The 27978-nt window shown below is 35.9% G+C and overlaps 1 protein-coding gene across 1 annotated transcript in view; it reads left to right on the top strand.

The window, feature by feature from the left end:
• The window catches only part of ATG5 (autophagy related 5), an 84607-nt gene that overhangs the window by 25012 nt on the left and 31617 nt on the right, over positions 1–27978 (top strand). The window contains exon 6 of the mRNA XM_074896108.1: positions 12330–12424. Within this exon, the coding sequence (XP_074752209.1) occupies positions 12330–12424 (95 nt within the window). The remainder of the gene's footprint in view (positions 1–12329; positions 12425–27978) is intronic.

The raw sequence follows: 27978 nt of genomic DNA, 5'->3' as shown, positions 1-27978 counted from the left end.
TATTACAATCTCTAGTTTCTATTTTTTTTTTATTTAATCGGGGGAAGTTAGAAATTGAGGGATTATCTTAAATTGCTATTTGAGTGGTAAAATCTTGAGGGATGCTGTACATACCAGCAAAATCTATCAAGTAAGAAATTGCACTTTATCTGGTTCAGCTCAAAGTACTTCTTGAGAGATTCTGTTTTGTATAGATATTAGTCAGCAAACTGACTGATAATATATTCGTTTCTGTGAATTAGCAGTAAATGAAGAGTTCTGGTCCACTGGAAGCCAGAATGGGTATAAATAGATGTTTCCCTAAAGCTTACATTGTTACAAGTCAACTTAAACTGCAATTTTAATAATTGTTTGAAAAAAGTATTCTCCTGTAACAGTATTTGTCTTGCAAGAAGTTTAGTTTGAGAGAAGCAAAATGCTGTACCAACATACTTTTGTTTTCTGTTTCAAGAATTACTAGCTTTATTGCAAAAAGAAATCCTGTTACTTTGTCCTGATGCTCAAGCGTTCTCAGCAGTGCATTTTATGTGCTCTTTTTATTAATGGTTTTTAAAATTAAAAAGAAAAGACCTCTAACACGAGTTATAATGAGTAATGAGTATAATAATGGCAGAAGAGTTGACCACACAGTGAGGTGGTATGAGTTAAGGTTCTTTCTTAATCAGAAGTTCTAGAACGTCGATATCCTCAGTATGTAAGGTAAGAGAACAGATATGCAGTGTGTTTTTTCTGTGCTCATCTTAGGCTCTACCTTTTAGTTGATTATTTGTCTAAGAGTATCTTCAGTTGTAGAGAAATCTGGATTTTACTGGTTTGCTTTATAATGTTAAAAACAGAGGTTGCCTAGCGAGGTTGATTTCAAGAAGGTTTCACTGCACTTAATGAGAAATCGCACCTGTGGAATCCAACACCTAAATGAGAATTTTAAATAATTTTTTGAATACTTTCAAATGCTAATTTTAATTTCTCAGCTCTTCATAAAAGAGAAACAAGAAAAGCTTGTGAAACCAAGAAAACTCTTTTTAAGCATGTTGTATCTTTCAATATGTTTTTATAGGCTTTCATTTGAGATGTAATAGTTTTAAACCTCTTTGTGAAACAGAATGAACGACCACAAAAAAGAAAAGAAAGTAGCATTTGTGATAACTGCCTTGTAAGTAATGATACATCTGCAGGCTTTTTTTTTTCTGTGAAACTTCAAACAATTTTCTTCAATTCTTTAATATAGGAAGTGTTATTTGTTTAACGAGTGATAGCAGTACTTACAGGATATGTGTTAAACATATTTTTTTTAAAAAAATTGCATGTTTGGAGAAATGTAACTACCAATTACAAGTGTAATTGAGTATAAATGTTTCTGCTGAGAAGGAAGTTACTTGAACAGGTAGCATGAGAAACTTCTCAGTTGCCCGTAAATGGCTTTTAGGGGAAGAGCTGTAATAGTGAATTTGTGACAAAATCTTATGCTGGTAACAGCTGGTAGGTATTCATAACAACCTTTACATCCCTCCTACCATTTCTGATTTTGTTTTAACTTGCTACCAAATCAGAAAGATAAACATACCTTTCTGTCTATTGCTTGTGCTGTGGTTTTGCTTGTTCCTCACACTTCAGTTAGCCAGTTTTCATCCATAAACCAGATATTTCTTAGCTAGAACACTTCTTCGGAATGGGTACATCTGTGTTGCCCTAATTTTGATCAGGGTCATAAATGTCTGACTCTGGTAGGGAAGTGATAAAGACAGGCTATATAGCTATAATCACCTCTTTTCCTTTGTAAGAATTGATAAAATTCTTTGGTCAAAATAGATGCAAAATGTTACTATTGTTCTTGTTTTAATAGTATTATGGCCATTTTTATAATGAATAAAGAGGACTTTCAAGTCAGTGTTTTTTTCTTCTTTCCTTTTGTGTGGAAACATAAAGGCTTTCAGCTTTGAAACATTAAGACTCTGTGGGCCTAGTGATGACTCAGGATCAAAGAAATGAAACCTCAACTGTTTTTAGGGGGAGAGCTGTATTTTTTTGCATGGTTCAAAGAATTGATATCTGTAACTTCAGTATACAATGGTTTTGATAAAGGAGGAGTTTTCAATTCAACACAACTGCTTTTCATCAGTTGTGGAGAGACATAAGCAACCATACCCTCAAATTTTCACAGTCATCCTTTATAACAGGTGAAGACTAGACTTGGATTTCTGATACATTAGCAGGGGATATAAACAGTAAAACCTCATAACCATTTTTGAGGTTTCTTTAAATATTATAAAATATAATGAAGTTGTCATTTTACTGAAAATATTATGGAAAAATAATGTAATGCTCATGCATGCTGTAGGGCTTACGAAAAGTTAAGTGACCATATTGAATTGCTCCTATTAAAGGAGGAAAATTCTGCAAGCATTCAGAATGTGCAATATTTTATCTATAAATGCATGTGTTCTCTTTCTTGTCTTACTGACAGAATCAGGCCTGTGTTGTCGTGCATTTATTTCTAAATTGTATCTAAATCAGTCCTGCATTTTTGAGGGGCAGAAGTTGTGGGGTTTTTTTCTGGGTTATCACATTGCTATTTAGAAATGTTTGAACTACCAAAAAGAAAGTGCCATGCATTATCAGCATCTCTTGTGCTGTGTGCACATGGCCTACTCAGGTTTGATATGTATGTTTCTCCTCTTAGTAGATAACTGTGGGAGTAATGCTGTTCATTATGTGAGTCTGAGATGATGAGCGTGCTTTGGTAGCTGAACAAATCTCTATAATCTCAACCGATCATTTGAAACTTAAATTAAGCATTATGTACTTAAAAATGCTTTAGGTATTTAACAGGAGAATGAATGAAGCAGCCATTAGTTTTTAAATCACAAAGCCATCTTTTTTCCTTCTTTCCTCTATCACTACCAAAATGGTAATACCTTTCCATGTTCTATCTTGTAGAGATTTGGGTAGCTGTGAAGAAAGACTAAATAATTCTTTTGAGCTTTAAAAATTGGTGTATTAGTTAAAAGAGGATTTAAAAAAAAAAAAAAAAAAGCCATTACCTTTGGGCTGGTGGCTGAAAATTCCTGGAAATGCATCAAGTTTTCTCATAATTAGTTGTCAGTACCTGCTTATTCTGGAGTTAAAATAGCATGGCATACACCAAACACTGGGGTTTCTGGTATTATGAAATCTGGGGGGTGCAGTGTAGACAGATTCAAATAGCTCTGCAAAAAGGCAGCCTAGCACTGTTTTGGTGCTGAGCCGGGGCTAGGTTCAGACAGGCTGGACCTGCAGAATGAATCAGATGCATCAGAACTGGCCTTCCCAGGGATTTTTTTTTTTTTTTTGGTGTTGGTGGTTTTTGTTTGGGGTTTAATTGGTTGTAGGGGTTTTTCTGGTAATGAATAGTAACCTAGACTTCAGTGTTAGTTCTGCAGTGTTTAGTGGCTTGTCAGCCTTTCTGCACAAATGACTAAACTAATGCTTCACCCGTATAGGTGCAGTATCATGATTCTAAACTGTCATCCCCCCCGAAACTGGCTTTTGCCTTGTTACTCTTCTGTGCTGGCCTGGCGCCTACTTGCATTGCTGCCCTTTGTCACAGTGCAAAGGTGGGGAATTAATGGCAGCCTGACTTCTCCCCTTGATTTTCTCTGCTACGTTCTCAACAAGAGGGCAGAGCAGAGCTGCTGTGCTTGTGAGGCTAGTGAGAACTGGTGGGTCCCAAAGGAGGACATGGTCTACATGAAGGCAGAAAAGGGAGGAAAGCAAAAGGTAACCCAGCACTCACAATGTTACTTCATACTGAAATCTCCACCATGAGAGGATGTTGTCTAGAGATAGGTAGACAGAGATAGAGATGCTTTCTAGTGTTTTCACCATCTTGTGCTAGATGTCCATGTGTCTAAAGAAAACTGTTACACTCTGAGGGAGGAAGCTTGGAGGTATCTGCATCTTTGGCACAGGTAATCTGCCAACCATATAATCTATTCATATGTATAGGAAAGTTTGAATTTATATACCTGTTGCAGTTTCAGGGGCTTTGTGTTTTATTTTGACTCTCTTCCTACTGGAAAGTTATCATTTCTTCAGAAATATAGCACCTTCCAGACTTCCTGCTAAAGCAGGTGTGCCTTTTATCTTCAACCCAAATCACAAATAAGCTGATTCTCTACCTTCACTGTTCCCATTTTACGTAGTTTTTTCAGATACTTGATAGACTTGGATTCAGGTTGAGAGAATCTTTGACTGTATTTCTCTAAATCTATTTTACTTAGGCATAAGTGATGCAGAACCCTTATTTTTTTACTACCTCCTGCTTTCCTTCCTCCCCTACCCCTCAAAATATGTTGTTTTCTGGAAGACATGTAAGGTCTAACTAAATTTCAAAGTAAGCAATCTCTAAAAAATGGACTTAATTTTAAAATTAACTTTAGTTGTTGAGGGTTTTTTACTTTGCAATTTGAAATGCTTCTAAGTAATTTTCTGCTAGTAAACTCCTGAATTTGACAGATGCATTAATATAAATGTTCCTTAACTTTTAAGAAAAGCTATATTTTAGAAAAAGCATAGTACAGGGAAAGCAAAGTAGGTTAGTGAGTTATATGGAGATATGCTGCTCTATTTTCATATATATAAACAGAGTATAATTAGAGGCAAAGATGTTAAAATATCCAGACTATCTAGAGTTGGAGCAGAGAACTGGACAATGGGTAAAATTGTCAGAACTCCTTTTTCCTTTGACTTAGGGAAGTCTCTAACAAGCCCTACTGCTCTATTCCTACGCAACCTGTGGGTTGTGTCTCTAAAATGGATTACACACATTTTTAATCGTTATCAGAGCTTTCTTTTTCACTTAAGTGACAGTACCTACTGACATCACCTGCTTTTAGGTTTAATTTTGGTAGGATATATGAATTTTCGTATTTGGATAAAGGAATGAAAGTAGCCCGTCTTGATGATCATCTTCCCCTGAATCTTTTCCAGATAAATTGATGAGCTAGAAATGAATGGAGGTGGTGTTAAGGAAACAGTATACTTAAAGTGAAACTTCTGTTTCGTGAGTACGTTTAGTAAGTGAAAAGAATGTTGGTGAGGTATGTCTCCCTTGTGTATATTAGAAGAAAACAAGGGGAAAAGACCTTTTGGATCTGAAGAGTAAAATATTCCTTTGTCATACAGTTTTCAAAATGTCCTGTTAACCTGCAAAACTTAGGCAGTGTGCTTTTATTTCTTTTTCTTCAGCACACTACTTTGCTCTAAAAGCTAATGGATAAATTATAGCATAAATGTAAAAGTGTTAAACACATTTATCTCAAACCTAACTGTGCAGCATTAGGGGAGGGATTCCCCCACACACACCTTTTTTTTTTTTTTTTCTTGGGTTGCATTCATAGCTCAATTTATAGTGTAGCTTATGAATTAGTATTTTTTTAACTAGAATTTACAGCTAAGTATACATAAGGAAGTTTTTCCTAATTGTTCTCTGGTTGTCAATGCTGTTGTTGGATATTTGTTATAATGCAATATAGGCAAGCAGAGTTGAATTGATTTAATTCATTTACATGATAATAGTATTAAAAATGGAGTGACAGGCCTAGGTAGCCAACTTTGAGGTCCATACCACTGTAATTTATTATTATTAGTACTTGAGCTGGTTAAAATAAATTTTGTGGTGATTCCATGTCTAATTTTGCATGGACTGGCTAAGTAAAGCCTATCTGTTTTTTTACTTTCAAATTTTACAATCTCTACTGCTTTCCTGTGGTATTATATAGCAATATGCAAGCTGAATGTGAATTTGGAGGGTATGTAAGATTAACAGACACATCACATGGCAGAGGTATTTCAGATAGTGACTGTTGTAATTACAGGGCAAAATTATAACTAGTCCAGATATGTACCTTTATGCTGAATGTTGTTACTTTGTATCTGTGACATGAAGAATGTTTCCGCATATTTCTGTAGCTAGTTTCTGTCACATTGTCAGAACAGTTCTAAAGTCCTATCTCTCTTATCCGATAGTTACTCGTGCCTGAAGATAGTCTGAAAAGACTAATAAACTTGTGTGCTCTCTTCAGTTGTGGATTTGTGTTATATACTATGATCTGTCAAAATACCCAAGTAACCTAAGCATTCAGTAGCAAGAATATTTTAACTGTGGATGATGGCAATATGTAAAATAGAAAAGAAAAAGAAAATCTTATGTTGAATGATGCCACACAGTATTTCAAACTGTGTTCTGAAAAAGGATGGCACTGAACTGTAGTGGTGAGCCAGAGTCAAATATGTATTGGAGTCTTCCTGAAGTATTTGATAATTATAATTATCTGTGTTTTTGTTGTACAAGAATAAGCACAATGAGTTTAGATGGCCTAAAGTCATTTAGAGACAGGTCTTTAAATAGCTGAGAAATGAGAGTAACCAGCTGTAAATATTGTTTCTGAATAGCACAGTAAAGTTAGTTTTGAAGTGTTTAAGGTATTTATCTTTCATCAAGAAAGCTGATTCATGCTTGAGGCATACTGCACAAACTTTAACTTTTTATAGAATTTGTTAAAATTTCTCACCAGTCAGTAGAACTATGTATGCACGTAGAGTCTTAGTCTTTCTGGAAACAATGTGGAAGTAGAATTGATAATTCTGAGAAGACTCTTTTCTGGCTGTAACAGTTAAGCACAATGCTTCTTAGAGCACTTGCTTTACATTAAGAAAATACACTTTGTATCCTTGACTTGCAGCTGTAGATCTCTGAACAGTACAGTTTGTTTGAATATATGTATGTGTATGTGGCTGATTAAGCCTGTAGTGAGTTTGTTTATGACTGTTTATGAAAAATTGGTGGGAGAGATTGATAGACTGGAGGGCAGGTCTGCCATTCAGGACAGTGAGGAGCTGGAGCAGGAGGTGATCAGGAGCCTCCTGGAGCTGATAGACGCAAGTGCAAGGCCCTGCACCAGGGATGGAAAAGCCCTATGCATTGGGGCAGGCTAGGGACTGACTAGGAAGCAGCTTTGTGGAAGTAGGTAATGGTGAACAACAAGCTGAATGAAAAGTCTGTTGTGTGGTATTACAGAAATGAAGATTAACGAGGAAGCTGCTTTAGCCCTTGTGCCCCCTATATTCTATAGCCAGATGGTGAGTAATTCTTCCCCTCAGCTCAGCACTTGTAAAGCTGCACTGGGAATGCTGTGTCCTCTTTGGGACCACAGGACAAAAGAAATGTGGGTAAACACAAAAGAGGCCAGTGGAGTGCTGCTTGGATGATTAGGGGCTGGAGCATGTGCTGTATTAGAAGAGAGTGGGATAACTGCCTTGTTTAGCCAGAAGACAGGGAGGCTGAAGGTGGATCTAATAGCGGCTTTCCACTACCTAAAAGGAAGGCTTGTAGAGCAGATGGAGTCATACCCCTCTCAGACATGCCTTCATTGACAGTGGAATTGGGCAATTACAAACAAAAATGATTACAAGTTGCAGCAGGAGAAAGTTGGGGTGGGGGAGTGAAAGTGGCTGGGGGAAACCTGTGGAGACAGTCACAGCTTCCCTGGGCAAGGCCTTGAGCAAACTCATTTAACTTTGTGCAGACAGCTCGCTCTTATTGGGGGCGGGGAGGGCAGGAGCTTTTATACCAAAGCTTGGTCTCCACAGGCATTTCCAATCTAAAGGTTTTGTATGGTTCTGATACATCAGTTGGAGAGTCTTTGATCTCTTAGTTAATGCTATGGTTGGTTCTGCCCAAGTACTTCTAGCTGTGCATCATTTCTATGGTTCATATGGTTATTAAACAGTGGTGAACCACTGAGAGTAGACAAAAGTTTTGTGTTTTTTAAAATCAAGGATTGGACACATTTTTATGCAAGCTGCAAATTGATATTGTTTGCATAGAGCTAGAGATACAGTTAAATTCCAAGCTTTTTTTAAAAAAAAACTTTATACAGCTAGATAGCTTTTGAGAAGAAACCATGAATAGTCCAGACAAAAAACGTGCATATGTGCTACCCTGAGGGCTATACCTGTTTTCTCACTTTTTTGACTTTCTAAAAAGCTATTGGAAGATAAAAGCTGTGAATTACCGTTTTCTTTTTTAATTAAACAATCTTTCCCTCTTTTTGCATTAATTATTCCTATTATTTAAACCTTCTCCATAGCCTTCTTGAAATATATCCAGTTCTGGAGTCAGCACTGTGATAGCAGTTGGACCAGTGTCAAATACAGAAACAAAATAATTCCTTATTATTAAGATACTTCTGTTGATAAATTTAAACATTAGGGTGGGGTTTTTCTAGTTCTTTCACCCACTGTGGAACAGTGGGAATTCCATTTTAACTGGCTATATGCTGTGACCACTGTGTCTTATCAAAAGTTACTTGTAGATATAATTTCTCATTCAGTGATAATTGCCCATATTCTTTGTGTATGCTGATTTAAAGCTCTGCTGCATTGAAACGTGTATGTTGATTGCAAGCACTAGAGCAGTGTCCTTTACCCTCACAGTGATCTATTCTGGTTACCATTTTCGTAGAGTCAGGTGTGGAAGAGATGCATTTAACATCAAGATCCATGTGAAATTTCAAGTTGTTTGAAGCATGACAGCACTTGAGTTTCAGAGAATGACTGTAAGACAGTAGCACGAGTGAAACCAATTTTTCTGTTTGAAGAACTTTGCCCCCAGGTCTCAACCTGAGAAAGAGGCCCAGCCTTCAAAATTTCAGCCGGAACTAATAATTCTTAGTTAAAACTGCTTAACAGTAAAAGGTTCAGCAGTTACTATTAACTACAACCTGTGACTGGAGTTACCAACAACTTTTTAATATCACAGTTATAAAATTGGATTAATTTAAATGACTGCTAAAGGCTCTCCAGTCTTGCTTAATGGAGGAAACAATTCTCAAAGTGTCTACCTCTAACACTCTTTTTTTTAAAAAAAACTCTTTTAAAGGGTGCTTTAAAGGCATGAACAATTTCAATTATAGATTTCTGAGCCCTGAATGCATGATGTGACATAGTGTATTTGTAAATTTATGTTTGAGATTTAATTTGTTGCTTAATGAATTTGTGTACTGAGATTATTGTTATGGATGACATTAAGTCCTTGTAGTTTTTGCCAACTCATACTATTTATATATATGTAAATAGGTATTTTCAAAGCTCTGGTTAGATTCTGTGCATCTCTATCACTGAAGGCTAATGTCTGTCAGTTGTTTGAGCATTCAGTGATTGCACTTCTGTTAAGTAAATATTTAAAATACAAGTGATTTAGCTGATTTTTTTCAATTGGATCTCTCTTGAATTATTTGGTTATTAGCTTTCTGATCTTTGATATAAAACACAGAGAGAAGTTTTTATATTTTACTTCAGGTAGTTATATAGCAACCATCCTCTCTTGTTTAAAAAATATGATTAATAGAGTCATCTGAGACTTTTATACTGTCACTAATTTCACTTCTGTTCAAATCTTATTGCCATTGCTTTAAATATTATTATTCAGATATGAACATCTGCCTTTTGCAAGTACTGTTTTTTGCTAATACAGAAACTCTTTAACGCATCGGTCAAGCACTTTCTTAAAAACGGATTGTGGAAAACAAAAGTAATCAGATTTGACTGTTATGGGAGTTTAGATATCATGTAGACTGCATCAGCTTTTCACAAGGGAGGGAGATGAGTGTGTAAAGTGCTTTTGCTGATAGGTATAAAGCTCTTTCTTGTTTACTGGCTTGATGAAAACTCAGTTTTGTTTTGGTTGTCAAACTTCCGGCCAGCACCTTCTGTCTTTAAGTCCTGTCTAGCCAAAGCACTAATTAGTTCTTATCGCTCATCATAGCTTTAGTAGCTTTCTTAAGTCTGTTTTGCATAAATAGGAGGTACTGACACACAAAAATGGGAGAATGATGAATCCTTTCACTTATATTTTCAAGGGGATTGGGGGAGGGGAGGTGTTGGGTGGTGTTGGGTTTTTTGTTTGTTTGTTTTGAGCTTTGAGTCTTAAGGGTTCTGCGAAAACAGTTATTTTTTGATTTTGTATTTTGGAGCTTTAGGATTCTGGCATTCAGCCAATGCGCGTAATGCTAATAAAAGATCTTGTGAGGTTATATCAGTATGCAAACTGGATAGCTTTTTTGTGCTGCTTGCTTTAAAAAATTATGTTAATTTTCTTATACCCAGCTCAGTTTCCTGTAGTACAGATATTCTATCCTCGGAAAGGTGTTTGGATATCAGCAGTATAAAGTTATGAGGATGAATTAGCTTGGATGTATACAGACAGTGCTGTACACACAGTGGAGGTGTGTCTAAGATGTCTGACTCTGTTTTGTCTCGCCAGTTTACTAGAAAGTTTTTCATTCCTCTGGATGTCAGGTGGATTGACAGAACATACTTGATTACAAACTGCAACAAGTTCATCATTCAACTGTTGCAGATTTATTGCTGTTATATTGAAAAACTATAGAAACTATCAGAAATGTAAACATCTTGATAAAACAGTAGAATGTCTTGAGCATTGTCTGAGTGCTCAGACAATAATCTGAGAAGTATAAATTTGTCAATTTACATGACTTTAAATAAGATTACCAGTATGATTTCTGGAACTTGAGGAAACTGGAATGAAAAACAGAAGTGAGTTAGCTGTACATTACCCCTGTTAAACTTTTTTTTGTCCTTGAAAGATTCACTTGTTTGTCATATATGCCACAAGGGACAATATACTTAAGCTCCTACCATGTCTGTTATTTGTTCAGAATTTCTTGTTCTTCTGACCCATAAGTTGTGTTGCTCATCTCTACTGCATTTTGAGAACAGTAAGCTGTTCACCCAACTTTCCTACTTACTGCAGTATGAGTGTTAAACAAGTAAATGAAGTTGATGTTTGTTTTAGTTTTGTTCAGGTGGGATGTCTCCAAGTATGTAGATTCCTTATTTAAGAGTTTGCTGAAGCTCACTAGTTTAAGTAGGTCTTGATTATTTTTTGTGTATCACCATAATTAATAGTTTTATCAACTGGGTTTATAGTCAGAAGTGGTAATTAAAGTATAAATTGATCAATGCCTACTGTAGGATTCCTGTCCACACGATCTGTAGTGAAAGCTGTAAGCTGTTATCAATGCTGTCTCCAAGGATGAGGAAAGTACACTAAATCTTCACCATCCCACTGTCAAGAGTTCATGAGGATGCAGTCCTTCTTTGTGCCAGCTACTGTAAGAGTAAAGCTCTGACTCTCTAGGCTGGGGTTCCCAAATGCAGGCTTGCTTGGGTACAGTCAGCTCCAGGCTGGTCACTGTAACTGCTGCCTGCTGAGTTTCCTAGCTGGTGAGCTGTGGGGTAGCTCCTACAGAATACCTGGCAGGAGTTTGTTTATGGTTTCTTGGAAATTCCTGCCTTGTGTCACATTCAGTCAGAAAAAGCAAGGTGTTACAAACCCTGCAATATGTATTAACTGTGTGTTTTAGAGCACTGATAGACATGGAATGAAGCAAATCCCAAACTCTTAGTTTTCTGCAATTGCTTTAATTGTTATCAGCAGTTTTGGAAGTGGGAAGAACCTTTGTTCCACTAATAAATTTCTGAATTTTACCTTGCTTCAGGGGGCCTGAATTCTGTAATGGTTATACTGCAGGCTTTTTGATATGCATGTATAAAAGCCTTTACTACTCTAGACCTATGCTGTCCTTAATACATTTTAAGTGCAATAAACTATTTAATCCATGTGATGTCTGAACAGGATGAAATGGTTTGCTGCCTCAGGCTACTTTTACTAAACCTAGTTACTTGGTTAATATTAACTAAAATGTGTTTCAAAGATAAAATGTTATTTTCAGATTGTGTGATGAAACTGGTAGTATGTCTTCTGATTGTATCATACATTGTTGCAGATTATTTTAAGAGCTACATATCCAAATGTAAACCCCTCAAGAAGTTTTTCTACTGCTTTGTTTCTCTACACTTTACACCTATTGTTCATCTATAGTTAAGAACAATTAGATGTTTTTAAAACTGTGAGACACTGTGGACCAGTAGCAGCATGGAGTGGAGAAACAGGCACTGTTAATTGAGGTAATGAAATCCATAACTTGTGGCCCAATATTTCCTTAATAGTGGGAAGTACAATATGAATTCAAGTTGCTTTCTCTTTCAGTTTAAGTTGCCACATCACTGTTTTCATAGGAGAATGCAGATTAATTTCTTTTGGCTTCAGTCTAAATAGGGAAGAGAAATGTAGGAATAATAAATTCATACAAGTCAGACTTCTGTAAGAAAAGTTTGCATGTTGTTCCAGTCATCTCATTTACCTCTTTTAGCTGAAAAAGGATATATGTTATTAATATTAACAAAATCTAATTTTACCTTCACAGATAAGTTTGAGCAGTTTTGGGCAATAAATCGAAAACTCATGGAGTATCCTCCAGAAGATAATGGATTTCGATACATCCCATTTAGAATTTATCAGGTAGGAGACAATGAAATAAACCCACTTTTATCAAACTGTTCCACTGAGGTGTCATATATCATAATCTGTTTTCAGAATTATATGTTCTCTTTTCTAACATGGTAAAACTTTGTATGTTTATCTTTGCTGGACCCTTGAATTTTATGAATTAACAAAGATAGAATAGATTGTCTTTATTCTAATAGGTAATTACTATTGATTATGTTGTAAGTGTGTAATACTTGAGGAATGTGCTACAGCTGGTATAGGTTATATTTGTTTGGGGTTTTTTTTTTTAAAAAAAAGCTAATTCTGTCATTAAAAGTAACTTCTGACTTTGAAGACTGCTTTGGATGCAAAATGCCCTCTGAAAGGTCTGCGTCAAACATTTCAGGAATAACACCTTTCCCTCAACCACTGTGTAGACTTCTTGTTGGCATTATAAGGTGAAAGTAACGGCATAGTTCTTAGCTTTGTCTTCTAATTGTATACTTTACAATCCAAAACTAGCTTTGAATATTTTTTCTGTTTTAATATACCAGTGCTCTGTTTTTCTCAGCAGTTTATTTGGAGACATATTCCTTGGAATCCTTGCAATTTTTTCTTGTCTCTTTAGTTTTTATAGCATTAAGGTCACGATGAAGTTTGGAATTAAGTATGGTTAAAAGCTTGTACAGACTTCGTGTAGCCTCTCCGTAAATTAAACAATTCTTCTCTGTTTTGTCTTTGAAACATTTTAATCTGTTTACATTTAAGTTTTGCACCTGTGACTAGCAAAGGCCTTTATTCATAGTACTGAATAGTCTGATAGTACTTTATAATGGGTTTTAATGACCATAAAAATCTATACAATCTTGCAGTGGGACTGAAGTAACTTTTAATGTTAGACATAAGACATTTACCATCATAGTGAAACTTTAGATTGAGAACGGAAGTCAGTTATTTTGTCAGAGATGATAGCAGATGGCAAGTTTTGTGTAAGTATCAAAAGGTACGTATCAGGAAAAGTAGTTCACTCACAGCATTTTGTTTGGTTATTAAGTTGTCTGTTTGTTCTGTGATGGGGGGAGGGGTTAAGTCTTTTCATAGAAATCACATAAATGTCTTTGTGAAATGGAGGTTTTGCTGTTTGAATAAAGTGCAGACGTTTATGCCATGAGGGAAATTTTCTGTGATATCACATGATTGCATGCTAATAAAGCTTTTTTAAAAAAAGGAAAAAAAAGAAAAATCTAATTCAGTAATATCTGTTGCTTTAGCCATAGTACTTGTCTTTATTATCGTTATCTTTTCAATTGGAAACCCTTACTTGCTGTAGTTCAAACCCAAAATATCTAGCTAAGAATAGAAGCCCAAACACAAATAAAGATTATGCTGAGACAGCCTTTGAGAAGGTTGGTGTGTATTATTTTCAGTAATGCTGCTCTTAATATTTCTAAGTATTTTAAGTAATCTTCCTCTTTTTAAAAAAGTGGATGCAGGTGTTTCTGGCTTTTTTGTTTGGTTTCTTGGGTTGTGTACTGATTACTGCTCATCAGAAAAGTCTGTATATTTAAAGGAATCTTCGGAAAGTGTTAGGAAGGGTGAGATTATAATTTCATTCCAAGCAAGAAGTTAATTCCTCTAGTTTTAGACAGTTTTACGGTACTTAGTGACAGCCTTACATATACTGAAGTAACTGATTCAAAAGTATTCTGAAGGTGTATTTAACCCCTACCCCTATGGCATTTAATTTCCGTTAGTGCTGGTAGAAGTAAGGTTTGCATTTTAATTAGTTGCTTGCATATCACTACATAAATACCTGCAAGCCAGTTTAGCCTGGGTCTGTATTACAGTGGATGTTTATTCCTTATGTGTTTTCACATAGTGTTTTTATGGATACTTAAGGATATACAGATGGATGGCAGGAAATCACTAAGCATTGCCTTCAGTGGGGGGAGTTCTTCCTCTTAGTCTCCATTCCTTCCATTACCCCAAAATTATTAGAAGGAAACTCTATGAAGGGAACTGTCTAGATTGAGTTTTGGAGATATGAGGTGGATGAATTTGTTTTCCTTCAATACTAGATTATGATATCAACTCAGAAAAAATCAGTTTTAGCAACTATTAAATGTGACTGGGAAAAGTTGCTACAGAAAAAATACATGCAATAAAGTGATCTGATATGGTTTTCACCGAAGGCCTGATATCTTCAAAACTCAAAGGCTCTTTCAATTGTAAAGCTTGTCTATTAAAATACATTTCTAAAGAATAATATGAATCATACCTCATGCGGTATCCAAATCTGATAGTGTGTGTGGGAGAAAGAGATGGCAAAAATATGAACATTGTACTTGAGTAAGTCAGAACTAAACTAACCACAGGTAATTTTAAAAGCCCTTGTCCAGCACCTCTTCTTTTAAGTGTAGCAACTCAGATTGGACCAGAATCCTGGCATCTACTGTACAATATGAAGAAAAAGCCTGAGTATCGCTAAGGAGCAACTCATTTGCAATTTTAAAAGTTAGCTAAGAGATCTTGGAGATTTTATTAACAGCTGTCATATTCTAAACTGTGTCATATGGAACAGACACATTGCACTAGATGAACCTTTAACATGGGTGGAAACTTTTTCTACCAGAGACAGTTTAAAAATAGTGATTATATTTTTGTGACACTTTTACTTAACATGCATCCAAAACAAAAAAAAAAGTGCCCCACTTCATCAGTTCAGAGGTCTAAGCTGCTGTGTCTTCAGCTGACAGTTGCTTAAAAATGGTTTTGCTTTTTTGCCTGGTAGTACTGTTGATTACAGTGCGCTTTTTTCACTTGTTCTTTAATAGCAAGAGACAATAGTAATGTTTTGAGTACATTATGCATTTAAGAGTGTTGCTTTTCTTATACAGTATTAGAGCTAGTTTGGCTTGAGGACTTTTTCCCCAGGTTTATAAGACCAGCTGGTTTTGCACTTTCTAATTGAACAAAGTATATGACTGATAGATGGCAGGAAGTTTTCATCAGTCTTTGGCTCCAGGCCCTGTGATGGGCCATATTAGTCAGGTACCAGAGAGGACTCCAGTGTAATCTCTATCACTAGATAGAGACTACCCTGGTGAACTACTGTTTGCTGTCTTATACTGTACAGGGGAGCACTCTGAGTCTCAGTTGTTGTGCACTTAGTTTGCACTCATTTGGTGTCTTGCTCTCTCCCCGTGTCATGCTCACCCACTTGTTCTTGCCTGCTCTCTCTGTCAATCTTCCTGCTTTCCTCTGGAGTCTGCCCTATGAGTATATAGGATTTAAAGTTGTAAATAGAATTACATTCTTGAGAATAAAATTACAAAAGTGTGTGAAAGAACATGCATTAAAATTATTCATGACAAGTTTTTCTGAGCTTTCCCGGAGTTGCACTTGGCTTAAGGCAGGCTGGCTGTTGTGTGTTTGCCAGCACAAAAGCAGATGATCTGGGGTTGTTCGTTTGCTTGTTCCCCTATGTGGGTACTGGCACATGCCATGGTACTAGAATGAGCATTTCCTTTGCTTCTGTTTTCTAAGGGTTTTGATTAGGTTAATTTTATTGCCTAATTACATAGTAGGCCTTAGCTTAGCTAACAGGTTTTTCATATCATAAGTCCCTTAAGATGTTGTGATTAAATTATATGATCACAAATTGTTATGTTGTTTATCTGCCTTAGTAATGTGAGTGAAATTTTCCATATTTGATAATATATCTGTTAAATCCAACATTATGCTCTTTCTGTGAAAGTTGCAGTACTGACATGTCAGACAGTTTTAAATGTCTACCTGTCCTCTGAAAACAGCAAAGTGGGAGGGGGAAATTAAACATTCAAGGACATTATTAATATCTGGCTTAATAAATGAATCAGAAGCCCAAGCATGGCCCTTTCCCAGGCAATGGAAGACTGTTTTATTTTTATTTCCACATTAATCGGCAGAGCTCAGATAGTCAACTGCAAAACCCATTACAAGTATGCAAATCAGCATCACAGTTTGGCCCATGTTATGACAACTACTCAAAAACTGTTCAAAACAGATTATGTGGAAAGATGCTGGGTCTGCCTGTAGAATTTTCAAGTAATAATGAATCCATCCTTTTTTGTTAGTAGATTATTAAAATCTTTCTTTGTTTTGGGGTAAAAAGCCTCCATTGCATTTCAAGCCTGAATTTGTTTGACTTCAATTCCTAGATTTTGTTTTGCCTGGCACCAGTTTAAAGTCATCTGACTTTTAAACCTCCAATTTACTTACGGAGTGATTTCAGCAGCTTCCATTTTCTTCGGTAAACTGAATCAATTGAGCTCTTTAAGCCTGTTGTCTTGAGGCTTGCTTACCAGTGCTGACATTTTTTTTTAGTTATCTTTTTGAACACTAGCTGATATTTTGATAATCCTCAAGATTAGTATTAAAGTTAGGGAGATATAGAGGTCAAAAGTAAAGTTTATTTCTGTAGAATTTTAGATCAAAAATACTTCAAGCATTGGTGGGATAGAGGTAAAGTTAGCTGCTACTTGAAACTGCAAATCTGAACATTTTTATGAAAGAAATCGAAAGGCGATGACTCACCAAGCAAAAGAACTAGAAAATGTAAGTGCTGTCGACCTGAAGAGGGCAACACAACACAGCAAGTTTGTGTCTTGTTGGCTAGTGCAAAATGATCTTGAATAGACTGGAGTGTAATACCTTATTTAACTTTTTCCTTTTTTATTAAAAATGTAATTTTCATAAAAGACCTGCTGAAAATAGATTCATTTCTTTCTTAAAACCTTCCTTTTACAAAGAGGAAGTTTAAGTGACTAGGAAAATGTGAAATTATGGTGCATTTGTGTAACAGTTTTGCTCAGCTGAATTTCTGCACTGTAAAGAAAAAAAGTCTCTGATTCTCATCAACTCAGTACACAGAATGTCTTATTCTAATAACTGATGATTCAGCACTGAAGAAACACTAGCACACTTTCACCAGTTTTAAATTACTTGAAAATCAAAGCTCTTATGGTGGGAAAGTGTAAAAGCTGTGGTAGGTAAAAATTTTTCCTAGTGCCTCATCATAGAAAAAATACAACACCCTTCTATCAACTATTGCATATGGGCATCATGATCCATAAATTGCTATCAATTCTTGTTTTCTGAACTTGATTGCTTAGCCTATGCTGAAAGTAATAGCAATTTGACAAGTTGTCACCTTGAGTTGAAGGTCACTGTTACCACAGTTGAGGTTCCATAATTGCATAAGCTTTTCTGGTCTATTTAAGCGCAAAGTGAAATGGGCTAGCTCAAACCAACGCTGTTAAAGATGACTTTTTTACGTGTTTTATATTAAGGAATGTCCATGCAATTCTTTTAAAAGACTTAAGATTTGCACCCATGTGCAAGATTAGCCTTGGGCCTTTAAGAATCTCAGTACAAAATGGGGGCTATCAATCAGTGTTTAAAAGAAAAATTCTGAGATTATAAACTGTATTTGTTGTCAGAGATGTGACTAAAGTTTACATAAATATGACCCAGTTATCTGTAAAACTGTCGATTTGCCTAGTTCAAAGCACTTGTAAAAGTTGCATAGTGCTCAGGGAAGGAGGCGCAGAAGAGATGGGGCTATAAAACCTCGGTTTGGGTAGCTTCTCTCAGCCATGGTTGAACTGTTACCAAGCTGGATGGTTTTAAGCTAGCTCAGGCTTGTCAGTAGGAGTTACAGGAATCCTTCTACTACTGTGAAGTAGTTTTGCTTGTATGAAAAATGGTTTGTTCAGGTTCTGAATTACATTATAACTAGTTTAAAATCATTTAGGGATATAATGGATTCTGCATATTAGGGAAAACTGGGTAGTTTGTTTTAAATCCTTTTTTTATCTTATCAGATACTCTTAGATCCCAGAAGAATCTAAGTGTATCAAAAACCAGTAGCATCTTGGTAGTTAATAAATTAACTTTGTGTAAACAGTTATATAGCTCTTTTTTTTTTGTTAGCAAAAGATAAGTCACAATACATTTTGAGTTATGATGAAATAATTAATACTTTTGGTGAAAAAAAAATATCTATTCCTACTTTGAAAATGCTTTAATTTTACCAAATGTCTTATGCACTCCCTAATTGCAAACTGTGGTTACTTTTTTAGTAAGTTATTTTTGTATAAAAATAATTTGCTACTTTTTTCTTTGAATCATCTTATGATAATGAACCTGGATATAAATAAGTTTTTAATGTAAAAATTTTAATATAAACCATGTGGTTTGAATTCTTGTGGCTCTATTTCCCTCAACCGTTTTATTAAGGTAGCACTCTTGTATATTTATATATCATCCTAAATTTGTTAGGAAAGTTAATGTATGCATACAATTTAAAAAAAAAAAAATTACACTTTTCACCTCACCCTTGAATGTTCTTAAGAATATGAGTGTGTTGGGAGGCTGTGTAGAAGACAATGTATGAAGCAGTAATTCAGTTGCATTAGGTCTGTGTAGAGTTACTGTTAGATCTTGTTAACTGAAATGCAGTCCTCTTTAGTGTATTGCTGCCTTTCTTTTGATCATTAAAGTTGATCATTTTACTTCTCTGTTTCACTTGGTTTAGTCAACACAAACTGATTTGCCACTTTCACCACATACATCATTATGTGGTCAGGTTCTTATTTTGTAGCAAGAGGGATTTTTGCTATCTGAAGCTTGTAATCCAGAGCTGTATTCCTCTGAGGTTGGCTCTTGTACCCTGTCATAATAGCAAAAAACCCACAAACTTGCATTCACCAAAGGGGGAAAAGCAGGTATGGAATTTTTTCTTCAAAGGGATGAAGAATGTCGTCTTCGAGGGGTATTTCTCTGGCTGTGCAGCATATGTAGTGCCTATTGCTTAGGAATTAGACTAGACTTTGTTCTAGTTTATGATGATAGTGCTGCAAAGAATTAGCTCTACATAAATGATAGTCACAGCAATACCTGTTTTTATTTGTCAATATCAGTATGCCATCTTATTTTTAAGTAGAATAGGTAAATAAAGAAAGTTAACTTTTGCACAAAATTGAGGATTAGAAAATACAGGAAGTGTTCAGTTTTTTTGAAAGTAGTGACTTTTATTTGCACTTTCCAGAAGACTAAAAGCAACTTGTACACAGGTAAGTGTGGAGTGAAACCAACCTATGAGGAAGTGGGATATAACATAATACTCTAGGAATACATTATGAATTAACCAACATAAATTTCTGAAATTTTCCTGTTTGACTATAGGGGTTTCTTCTAGTTAATCATTATTGTAGAATATTAAGGAGTATTACTGGGTTTAGTGCTTTAAGTATCTTGAAAGTGTTGTATGAAGTATTGTACTAGTCAATGCTCTTGTATGGATGTAAATCCGTTTCTAAAGTTGTTTGCTTCTTAGGTAGTCAGTACTTGATTTGATGTGAGGATTAGGTCTGCATGTGTGCATAAGACACTGCAACTGTGAAAAGCACTATTGATTTGTTGTCACTGACTCTTCAGATACCTTGATATTTTACCAGTTGCAAATACCAATCCTTTTCTGGGAAGGATTAACACTTCAAGGCCACATTTATATTGTAGATGTCTTTTTCTTCTCTGTTCCACAAAACTGTCACTTGGAACTGTTTCTTCTATGTAGTCTCTGTTATTTCTGGCCTTATGACTGCTGCCTGCTGTCCTGTGTGTTACCACACTCTTAGGTGTTGACTTTCTTCTGCTTCTAGGGTCTGTACAATTCACGTGAGGTTAAATAATGCAAAATCAGTTGTTCAGAGAATACAGGGCTACTTCACCTGTACAGGCAATTTTAACAGACCATTTGAAAGATTGGCCAGAATGTGGCTCAGCCATGCTAGTTTAGGTTTTGACATGAAACTGATTGTGAGAAGTACTTCTGCACTTTTGGTATGGAACTGGTAATGAAACTTCTGGCAATATATATTCTTGCTGAAAATGACCCACAAGGTATAACAGGACATTTGTTTTGGATAATGTTTGTTCTAAGTTGTCCTAAACCTGTTTGATTGGTTTTATTGGTTTACATTCTGCTGCTTGATTTCAGGGCCCAAAACTCTTATCAGTTTTTCTTAGACCCTTCTGGTAAAGCAGCTGGATCATCACCACCTTTCAAGCCTTTGTTCCCCTTTTCTTGCAACACAGACACTGGGCAGCTTTCACAGTATTACAGATGTATTCTATCCCTGTCACAAATGTAGTGCAGAAGGCACCAAATAAAATGCTTTATTTAGAGAAGCAGATAGAGTTTTAGATTGTTGTGAAGCAAAATTGCTGCCTCTAGGCAAGGTATCTGCACTGTATTTTGGATTACAGCATGTACCCCTTTAGTTCTAGAGGGATTTATCCCTTTCTGGCAAAGTTGCTGTCTTACTTAGTTGGGTGGATTAGCTATATATCTGCAGATGAAGAGTTTTTCAGGGTTTTTCATTTACTTAGTTACTGATAGGCCGCTTAGAGATCTTGATTTCTCTCTCCTTTCTCTTTTGTGAGAGATCTTTATCCTCTGTGGGTCTGTTGAATGAATGAATCTGTTCTTAGTGTCTTTATGTTACTATTACCTTAAAACTCCAACCAATTCTTTAAACCAAAATGGCCAGACTATACAAGCTAGGTGGTCCTTTTTCTATCGCTACATATAGGAACAATACCATGTTTTGATCAATCCCAAATACTTAGACTTTTTCCAGGTCAATATTCAAGATGCTGTGTTGCCAGAGTCTTGCTAATACTGCATACATCCCAGACTGAAGTTTTGCTGCATATTTTTTGTGTGTTATGGGCTTTGTCTTTTGACTTGGACTGGGGAGAGTCCTTTAGGAGAGTTCTTCATCTGTTCAAAGCACTGTCCACTTCAACACATCTTTTTTTTAACCCCATATTCAGTTAAGAATCTTGTCCACGTTGTTTAGGATACAAGCAAGTACTGATTAGGGATAAATCTCCTTCTGCTCTAGCAATATTAGTGGCCATCTTGCACATGTAAGGAGATTCTTCACACATTTGTTAATTTTTGTCACATTACAGAAACCAAAATAACATGTCTTTTGTGATGCTTCAGCTTTCATTTAATAAGGGACTTTAGGACCATTATCCAAGTGATCATGCTTTGTAAGGAATACTGCTTGGAGTATTATCACATTGTATTAGCATAATGAGTGTTTTAAGGGTGTTCTTTAACACACTTTGAAGAACAGATGTACATACCTTCTCAACCCTTCATCTGTCCAACTGTTTTCTCACAGAAACCTTGAAGAAATATGAAAATATTTGTTGAGAACTGAAGAAAGAGTAAACTCAGTCCTTCCATAGATGATTTGACAGCTTGCAGAAGAAAGATCTGTGGATGTAAAACACACTTCAAAGAAGAATTGCTATTAAATAATCCATATTTCCCAACAGCAATGGAATTTTATCAACCATTTGCAGACTTGCTCTGAAACAATACGAAAATACCTTACTCTTAAAGGGATGTGGTTACATTGTGGCCTTCCTTAATCTAACAGGTCTGTAACCACTCTTACACACAGTAGATTCAAGTGTACCCAGTGCGTCTGAGGTTCTACAGTAAGAACTTTTTATAAAACAGACAGATTCACTTCAGATGGAAGAGAGTACAATCTCTGAAGATCTCATAAGGGTTTCAGTGTCTACACTCATAAATGTGAGGGTTCTTTTAGATAACCTTTGAATTCAGAGAATACAGGGAGTTCAGCCATGGGACCTATTGCAAGAAAGGTTAAATGGTGTCCTGGGCTGGTTTAGGAGGAGTGTTGCCAGCACATCGAGGAAGGCAATCCTTCTCCTCTACTCAGCACTGGTAAGGCCACACCTGGAGCACTTCTCCAGTTCTGGGCTCCCTGGTACAGAAGAAACATTGAGCTACAGGAGAGAGTCCACCAAAGGGCCACTAAGATGATTAAGGGACTGGTGCATCTAATATGAGGGGAAGAAAAGTCTGAGAGAGTTCAGCCTAGAGAAGAAAAGGCTCAGGGGGATTTCATCAACGTGTATAAATATCTGAAGGGAGAGTGCATGGAAGAAGGAGCCAGGCACTTTCCAGTGGTGCCCAGTGACAGGACCAGAAGCAATGGGCACAAACTGAAATGCAGGAGGCTCCATCTGAATATCAGGAAACACTTTGTCCCTATGAGGGTCACTGGGCATTGGCACAGGTTGTCCAGAAAGATTGTGGAGTCATGTTGTGGTTTGAACCTGGCTGGCAGCCAAGCACCATGCGGCTGTTCCCTCACCCTCCCTCTGCCTGGGGGTAGGGAGACTTATAGGTTGAGATAAAAACAGTTTAATAATTGTAATAAACCAGTAACAATAATAGAAAGTACAAACAGGTAATGCACAATGTGATTTCTCACCACCTGACGACTGATACCCAGCCCCTTCCCAGCTAGTGATTCTGAAAAACCGAGATCCCACAATCGCAATCCTGGAAGCCAATGAGGACTCCCTTCCTTCCTGGCTGCTCCTCCTTTATATACCGACTATGACATTACATGATATGGAATATTCCATTGGCTAATTTGGGTCTGGTGCTCTGGCTGTGCCTCCTCCCAGCTTCTTGTACACCTACTCATGGACAGGACCTGGGGAGTTGGAGAGTCCTTGATGTCTTAGCAACAACTGAAAACATCAATGTATTATCAACATTCTTCTCATACAAAATCCCCTGCTGACTCCAAACCACAGCACTATTCGAGCTACTAAGAAGAAAAATTAACTCTATCCCAAGTCCCCATCCTCGAGGTAGTGAAAAGCCACTTGGATATGGGTATCTGTCTATAGGTGGCCCTGCTTGAGCATAGGATTTGGACCAGATGAATTCAAGAGGTCCCTTCCAGCCTCAGCCATTCTGGGTTTCAGTGATTCATAATCAACATGCTACCATGCTGAAAGGCCATTTAGAAAACCCAAAAGATGTTCTATCAAGCCACAGAAGCTTAGACTGTTCCTTAGGAACCAGTGTTCTTAGGAATTCTGTGACAGGCTTCTACTTGATGCTACAAAGCTGAAATCTAGGATTGCTAGAAGGATCTGAGAGAAGTTTGTGCCTTTTTTTCTCCTTTATGCCCTTATGCAGTGTGATGTGAATATGTTTGACAGGGGCACAAAATCAGTGTGGACAGCATGATGCATCTTTAGAAACAGTTACAGAAACTGAAGCAATGTCTTATTTTCTGAAGTTTTACAATTAAGCCAACCCATTAAATTTTTAATCACTTGAATTAGGTAAAGGGTGCGTTTTAACTATGCATATCTCTTCTAGATTAGTAGAACATGTGCTAGGACTTTAACTTTGAAATGTTTTATGTGGTATAATAACTTGTTTTGTTGCTTTTTCTAAAAGGTTGCAAGGAAGCACGTTGCCAATTTAAATAATATTGAAAAGGGTGGTATCTTAAATGATTCTTAATCTTTTTAAAGATGAGCAAGTATGGCCTCTACATGCGTGGGAGAATTAATTGAAATAGTTGCCATATTTCTCTGTAGGTTTGTAATAATGATAAATTATTGTATAGGAAGTTAGAACAGCTGTTGCTTCTTACAGTGTAGTCTGTTCAACGAAAGGCTTCAGGGAAGACATGAGTTTTTGCCCACATGTGATTTGGAGAATGGTCCTTAACCATTCATGACCAAAAGTTGTGCAATATTACTATCTAACTGTAGTAAACCCTACTACATACAATTTTAACCTTATTCCAGATGTGTTTTTAATTCTAGTTGTGGCTTTAATTTGACTACAGTCTCAACTAAGACACTACTTAATTATGTCACTAAGTATTACTTGCACAGTTCTTGACACAACACTTGCCACTTAATAGACCATAACGAGTTAAAGCTTCCACCAAGGGAACACATCATATAGTTGTTCTTGCTTTTAAAACAGTGATCATTAACGTTCAAAAACTAAAGGATTTCCAGCTTGTGTAATAATGTTGAGTGCTTTCAATAATAACAGAATTTTCACTTGACTTGATATGTGTACAGGTTATAATTTTGACTTATATTTTCTTGACCAAGTAAAGTATGCAAATATAAGAAAATCAGTCTGAGGTAACTTGGATACATGCTTCTAGAGAAAAATGATCCATGGAGTCAGCTTATATGTCCTTCATGCTACGCAATGTTCTTTTAACAGTATATGTTATTTTCATATTCTTTCATGTTACTTCAAATCTTAGGAGTAAGAAGTTTTAAAGATATATCCCAATACACATTTGTTATTACTATATTAAAGTGTATGTACAGGTGTTCATAGAATTATGTGAAGCTTCAATCTAGTGGTATGCTTCTGCACTTGTAATTTGTGTGACTGCTGTTAGTGTGAATTAAATGTATAAAATGTAGCTCATTTGTTTCATCAAGGGTTTTTTGTTGTTGTTGCATCTCTCTTAAAAATATTAGAGAGTATAATGTTCATCACCATAAATACTTTTCATGAGGAACCCAAAACTTCCTTCTCACCACACAACTGCAGAAATCCTAATACAAACTCAAGAAAAAGTGAAAGGATCATTTTTTTTTCTATAGGTTGTAATCAGGTATATGTTGTCATTTTTACAGCCACCAAAAATATGTAATTTATTAGAGCAATTTAAAATGTATTATGGGAAAAACAAGTCATTTGATTTATTCTATATGTTGACTTTACAGGTGATATCCCATCCTGTCAGTGAGTCAGTTTTTATGGTAATTTTAGATGTGTGTTGAGCGTGTTTATACTTTTTTTCATCTTACAGTTTTTAGTTACATACTGGACATATAAAACCATTACTTGTTTTGAATGAAAGAACTATTTTAATTATTTCCATTTTGCAAGGTGACATACTTTATTCTCTGAACAGTGATGTGACGTTGTAGGTAAGCAGTTCAAAATTCTGAAAGCATAGAAGATCATAACTAGAGCATCTATTTGATGGAGTTTGCAGAGACTAATTAAAGAAATACTAGAAATAGTCTTAATTTTCTTGGAACATTGTTCCAGTCCTAACAACTTGGAGAGTAAGTGAAATAGAAGTCATCAAAGTTATACAATAAAGCAATGGGGTGTCTGGGAGAAGTCCTCTATAGCTTCAAAGATTTGAAGGAGAGGAGGAATGATTACAGGACAAAGACAAATAATGTTGTAATGTTTTATGTCTCTTGTAACAGAAGGTCAAAAAATAATGATGAAATTTAAATGGTGACAGATTTCAAATGGATAAACCGAGATAATTTCTATTTTTGTGTGTTTGTATGTACTTTAGTTTGTTGAGCTGAAAATCAAGGGTGAACTTGCTACTGCCTTATAAAAGATGAAGTTTGTAGGTTTTCAATAGGTGATTGACGAAGAGTGAGTTCTTTGAAGCTTCTTTCAGTGTGTGTATGTATTTCTGATTGAGTTTAACTTTAGCTGGATGTCCTTCATATAGTCAATTTGTTTGTGGATTTGATTTGGGGAGGGGGATGTTGCTTGAAATGCAGAGGAAGAGAGCTGTAACTTTGTTTCACTGGGACTCTGGATGCCTCTTACAACCCACTGCTTTAATATTTCAGGGGAAGGCTAGCCGAGGGAAACGGAGAAGAGCAGTTCCTGCTTTTAGCTGAGCCTTTGTAAAGGTATAAAGGTTAAATCTGAGTAATCAGTTTGTAAGGTTACTGCTGAGGGAGTTTCTTTAGTCCAAACTGCACTAATATGCTTTCTAAGCAAATAGTATGTTCCTTCTAGCAAAGAAATTGTTTGGGATAAATTATATACGATGGCAACAGTGTAACCGATGCTTCTGAGAAAATAATTTAAACGAAGGGGGCCATGTTCTTTTTAAGAAATAAGTAGGTAAAAATAGAAAGAGGTATTTTAGTGTGTTTCCTTTTGAGCATTGGGTTTCCTGAAGGTAACCTCTCATTTTTGTCACTGGAAAGTTCTACATAGCATGAAATGCCGTGCTCTAAAGTGGCGGACAACCTTGCACTGCAGCTCAGCTATAAATTAGGCTTTGTGTAGGAATAAGCTGGTTTTACTTTTTTTTTTAAGTGGGACAAGCTTGTAGAAATACCTTGTTTCAGTACTCTAGTTAGAATAAATATTATCAGCATTTTAATTTCCTCCCTTCTGTGTTGTCATCAGAAAGCAGTGATTTGCAAACAGACCCTTAAAGCTTTAGTTGAAAGTGTTACTGCAGTCTTGGGCATTGGAGCAATTACAAAATAGTTACATTGTGTCCTTCTTGCAAAAAGAAAGGTGTAAACTTAAGCCCATCTTTCTCTGAAAGTCTTTGTTGGTTTTCACACTGTCAACCTGTGGGCATAAAAAGTGAGAGAACAGCCTTTTTTGAAACTCCTTGCAATTCTGGCAGCTTAAGAACCTCTGCAGAATCTTTGGAAGGAACAGACATAAAAGTAATTTTTAATGGTTTGATAACAGAGTTGCAAATTCCATCCACTCTTCCTGGTCTGTGGACTGTTAGCATTGATTTTGATATGTTGAAGTAAAATAATCACTTAAGGAAACAGAGGTGGGTCATTAATACTTTTTAATGCAGAAATTCAGTTAACTTCTTAAGATTTAATAAACCAATATGAATATTATAAGCAGCTTATTTACTTAAATTTATATTTTTCTGGAAGTTAGCTTTGCTGTTACCACAAGACCTATAAATTGAATTTTATAACTACAGCTTGGAGCGTATCTGTGATGAATAATACATTATTTTAAGGACAGTGATCAAAGTTCCTTGCAGCACAGAAAAAATACCAGACTAATAAGAAAAAGTGATCCAATGATATTTTAGAGGCATTTATTAAACTAACATTCTCACGTTATATTTGCTGGTTTGGGTTTTTTTAGTTGGTCAATATATTAACATTATATGCTCTCTTGCATTGTAATTCCAATTGTCTGAGGGCACTGAATGTGGTGCAACTATTTAATCTTTGGCTTTATCACATTCATCTTGGTAGAACAGAGTGTTAAACTGTGTATAATTTAACAAAGATACATGGTGACTAAAATGATTTTCCTCCTTTGGAAATCTTTGTGATAATAATTGCAGAGTGAATGGGAAGTCTTCCTCTGTTTTAGTCATCCGTTTGTATTGGAATTTTCATTTAAACATTCTTCCATTTTGCTTCTGTCAAGTAACTTGCTTTTAGTTGCTTTATTGATGTATTTTGGGGTGTAAGATTTCTGTATCTTATACTGAGATTTTTAAAAGCTAAAGTCAGAAAGTGTTGGGTTTGGATCATAATAAATATAACTATTGTAGTTCTGACATAGTAACCATTTCTGAGTCTTGTTTGCTATCATACAAGGTGTGAAGTGGAAAGGAACATATCACTTCCTTTTTTTTTTAAACATTAATGAAGAATTAAGAATCAATCAGGTTTTTGCTTTAAATATGCTTTGTATCAGAGAGGGATCTGTTTTTTTCCTTCTGCTTCTCAAACTGCTCTTTGAGTAATGGCAGCTTGTTAAGAAAAGGCTTCCTTCATTTGTACTGAAATGAATAAATTACCTTTAATTCTTTGCAAAGTGGGCACAATTTAAGTCTGTAAGTAACAAACATGGATTATTTTACATAATTCTTTTAAAAATCTGT

This window comes from Athene noctua, chromosome 1 (assembly GCF_965140245.1).
Source record: "Athene noctua chromosome 1, bAthNoc1.hap1.1, whole genome shotgun sequence".
Classification (NCBI taxonomy): domain Eukaryota; kingdom Metazoa; phylum Chordata; class Aves; order Strigiformes; family Strigidae; genus Athene; species Athene noctua.
Note: the sequence above shows the minus strand (reverse complement) of the source record. Positions and strands in the feature narration are given on the sequence as shown.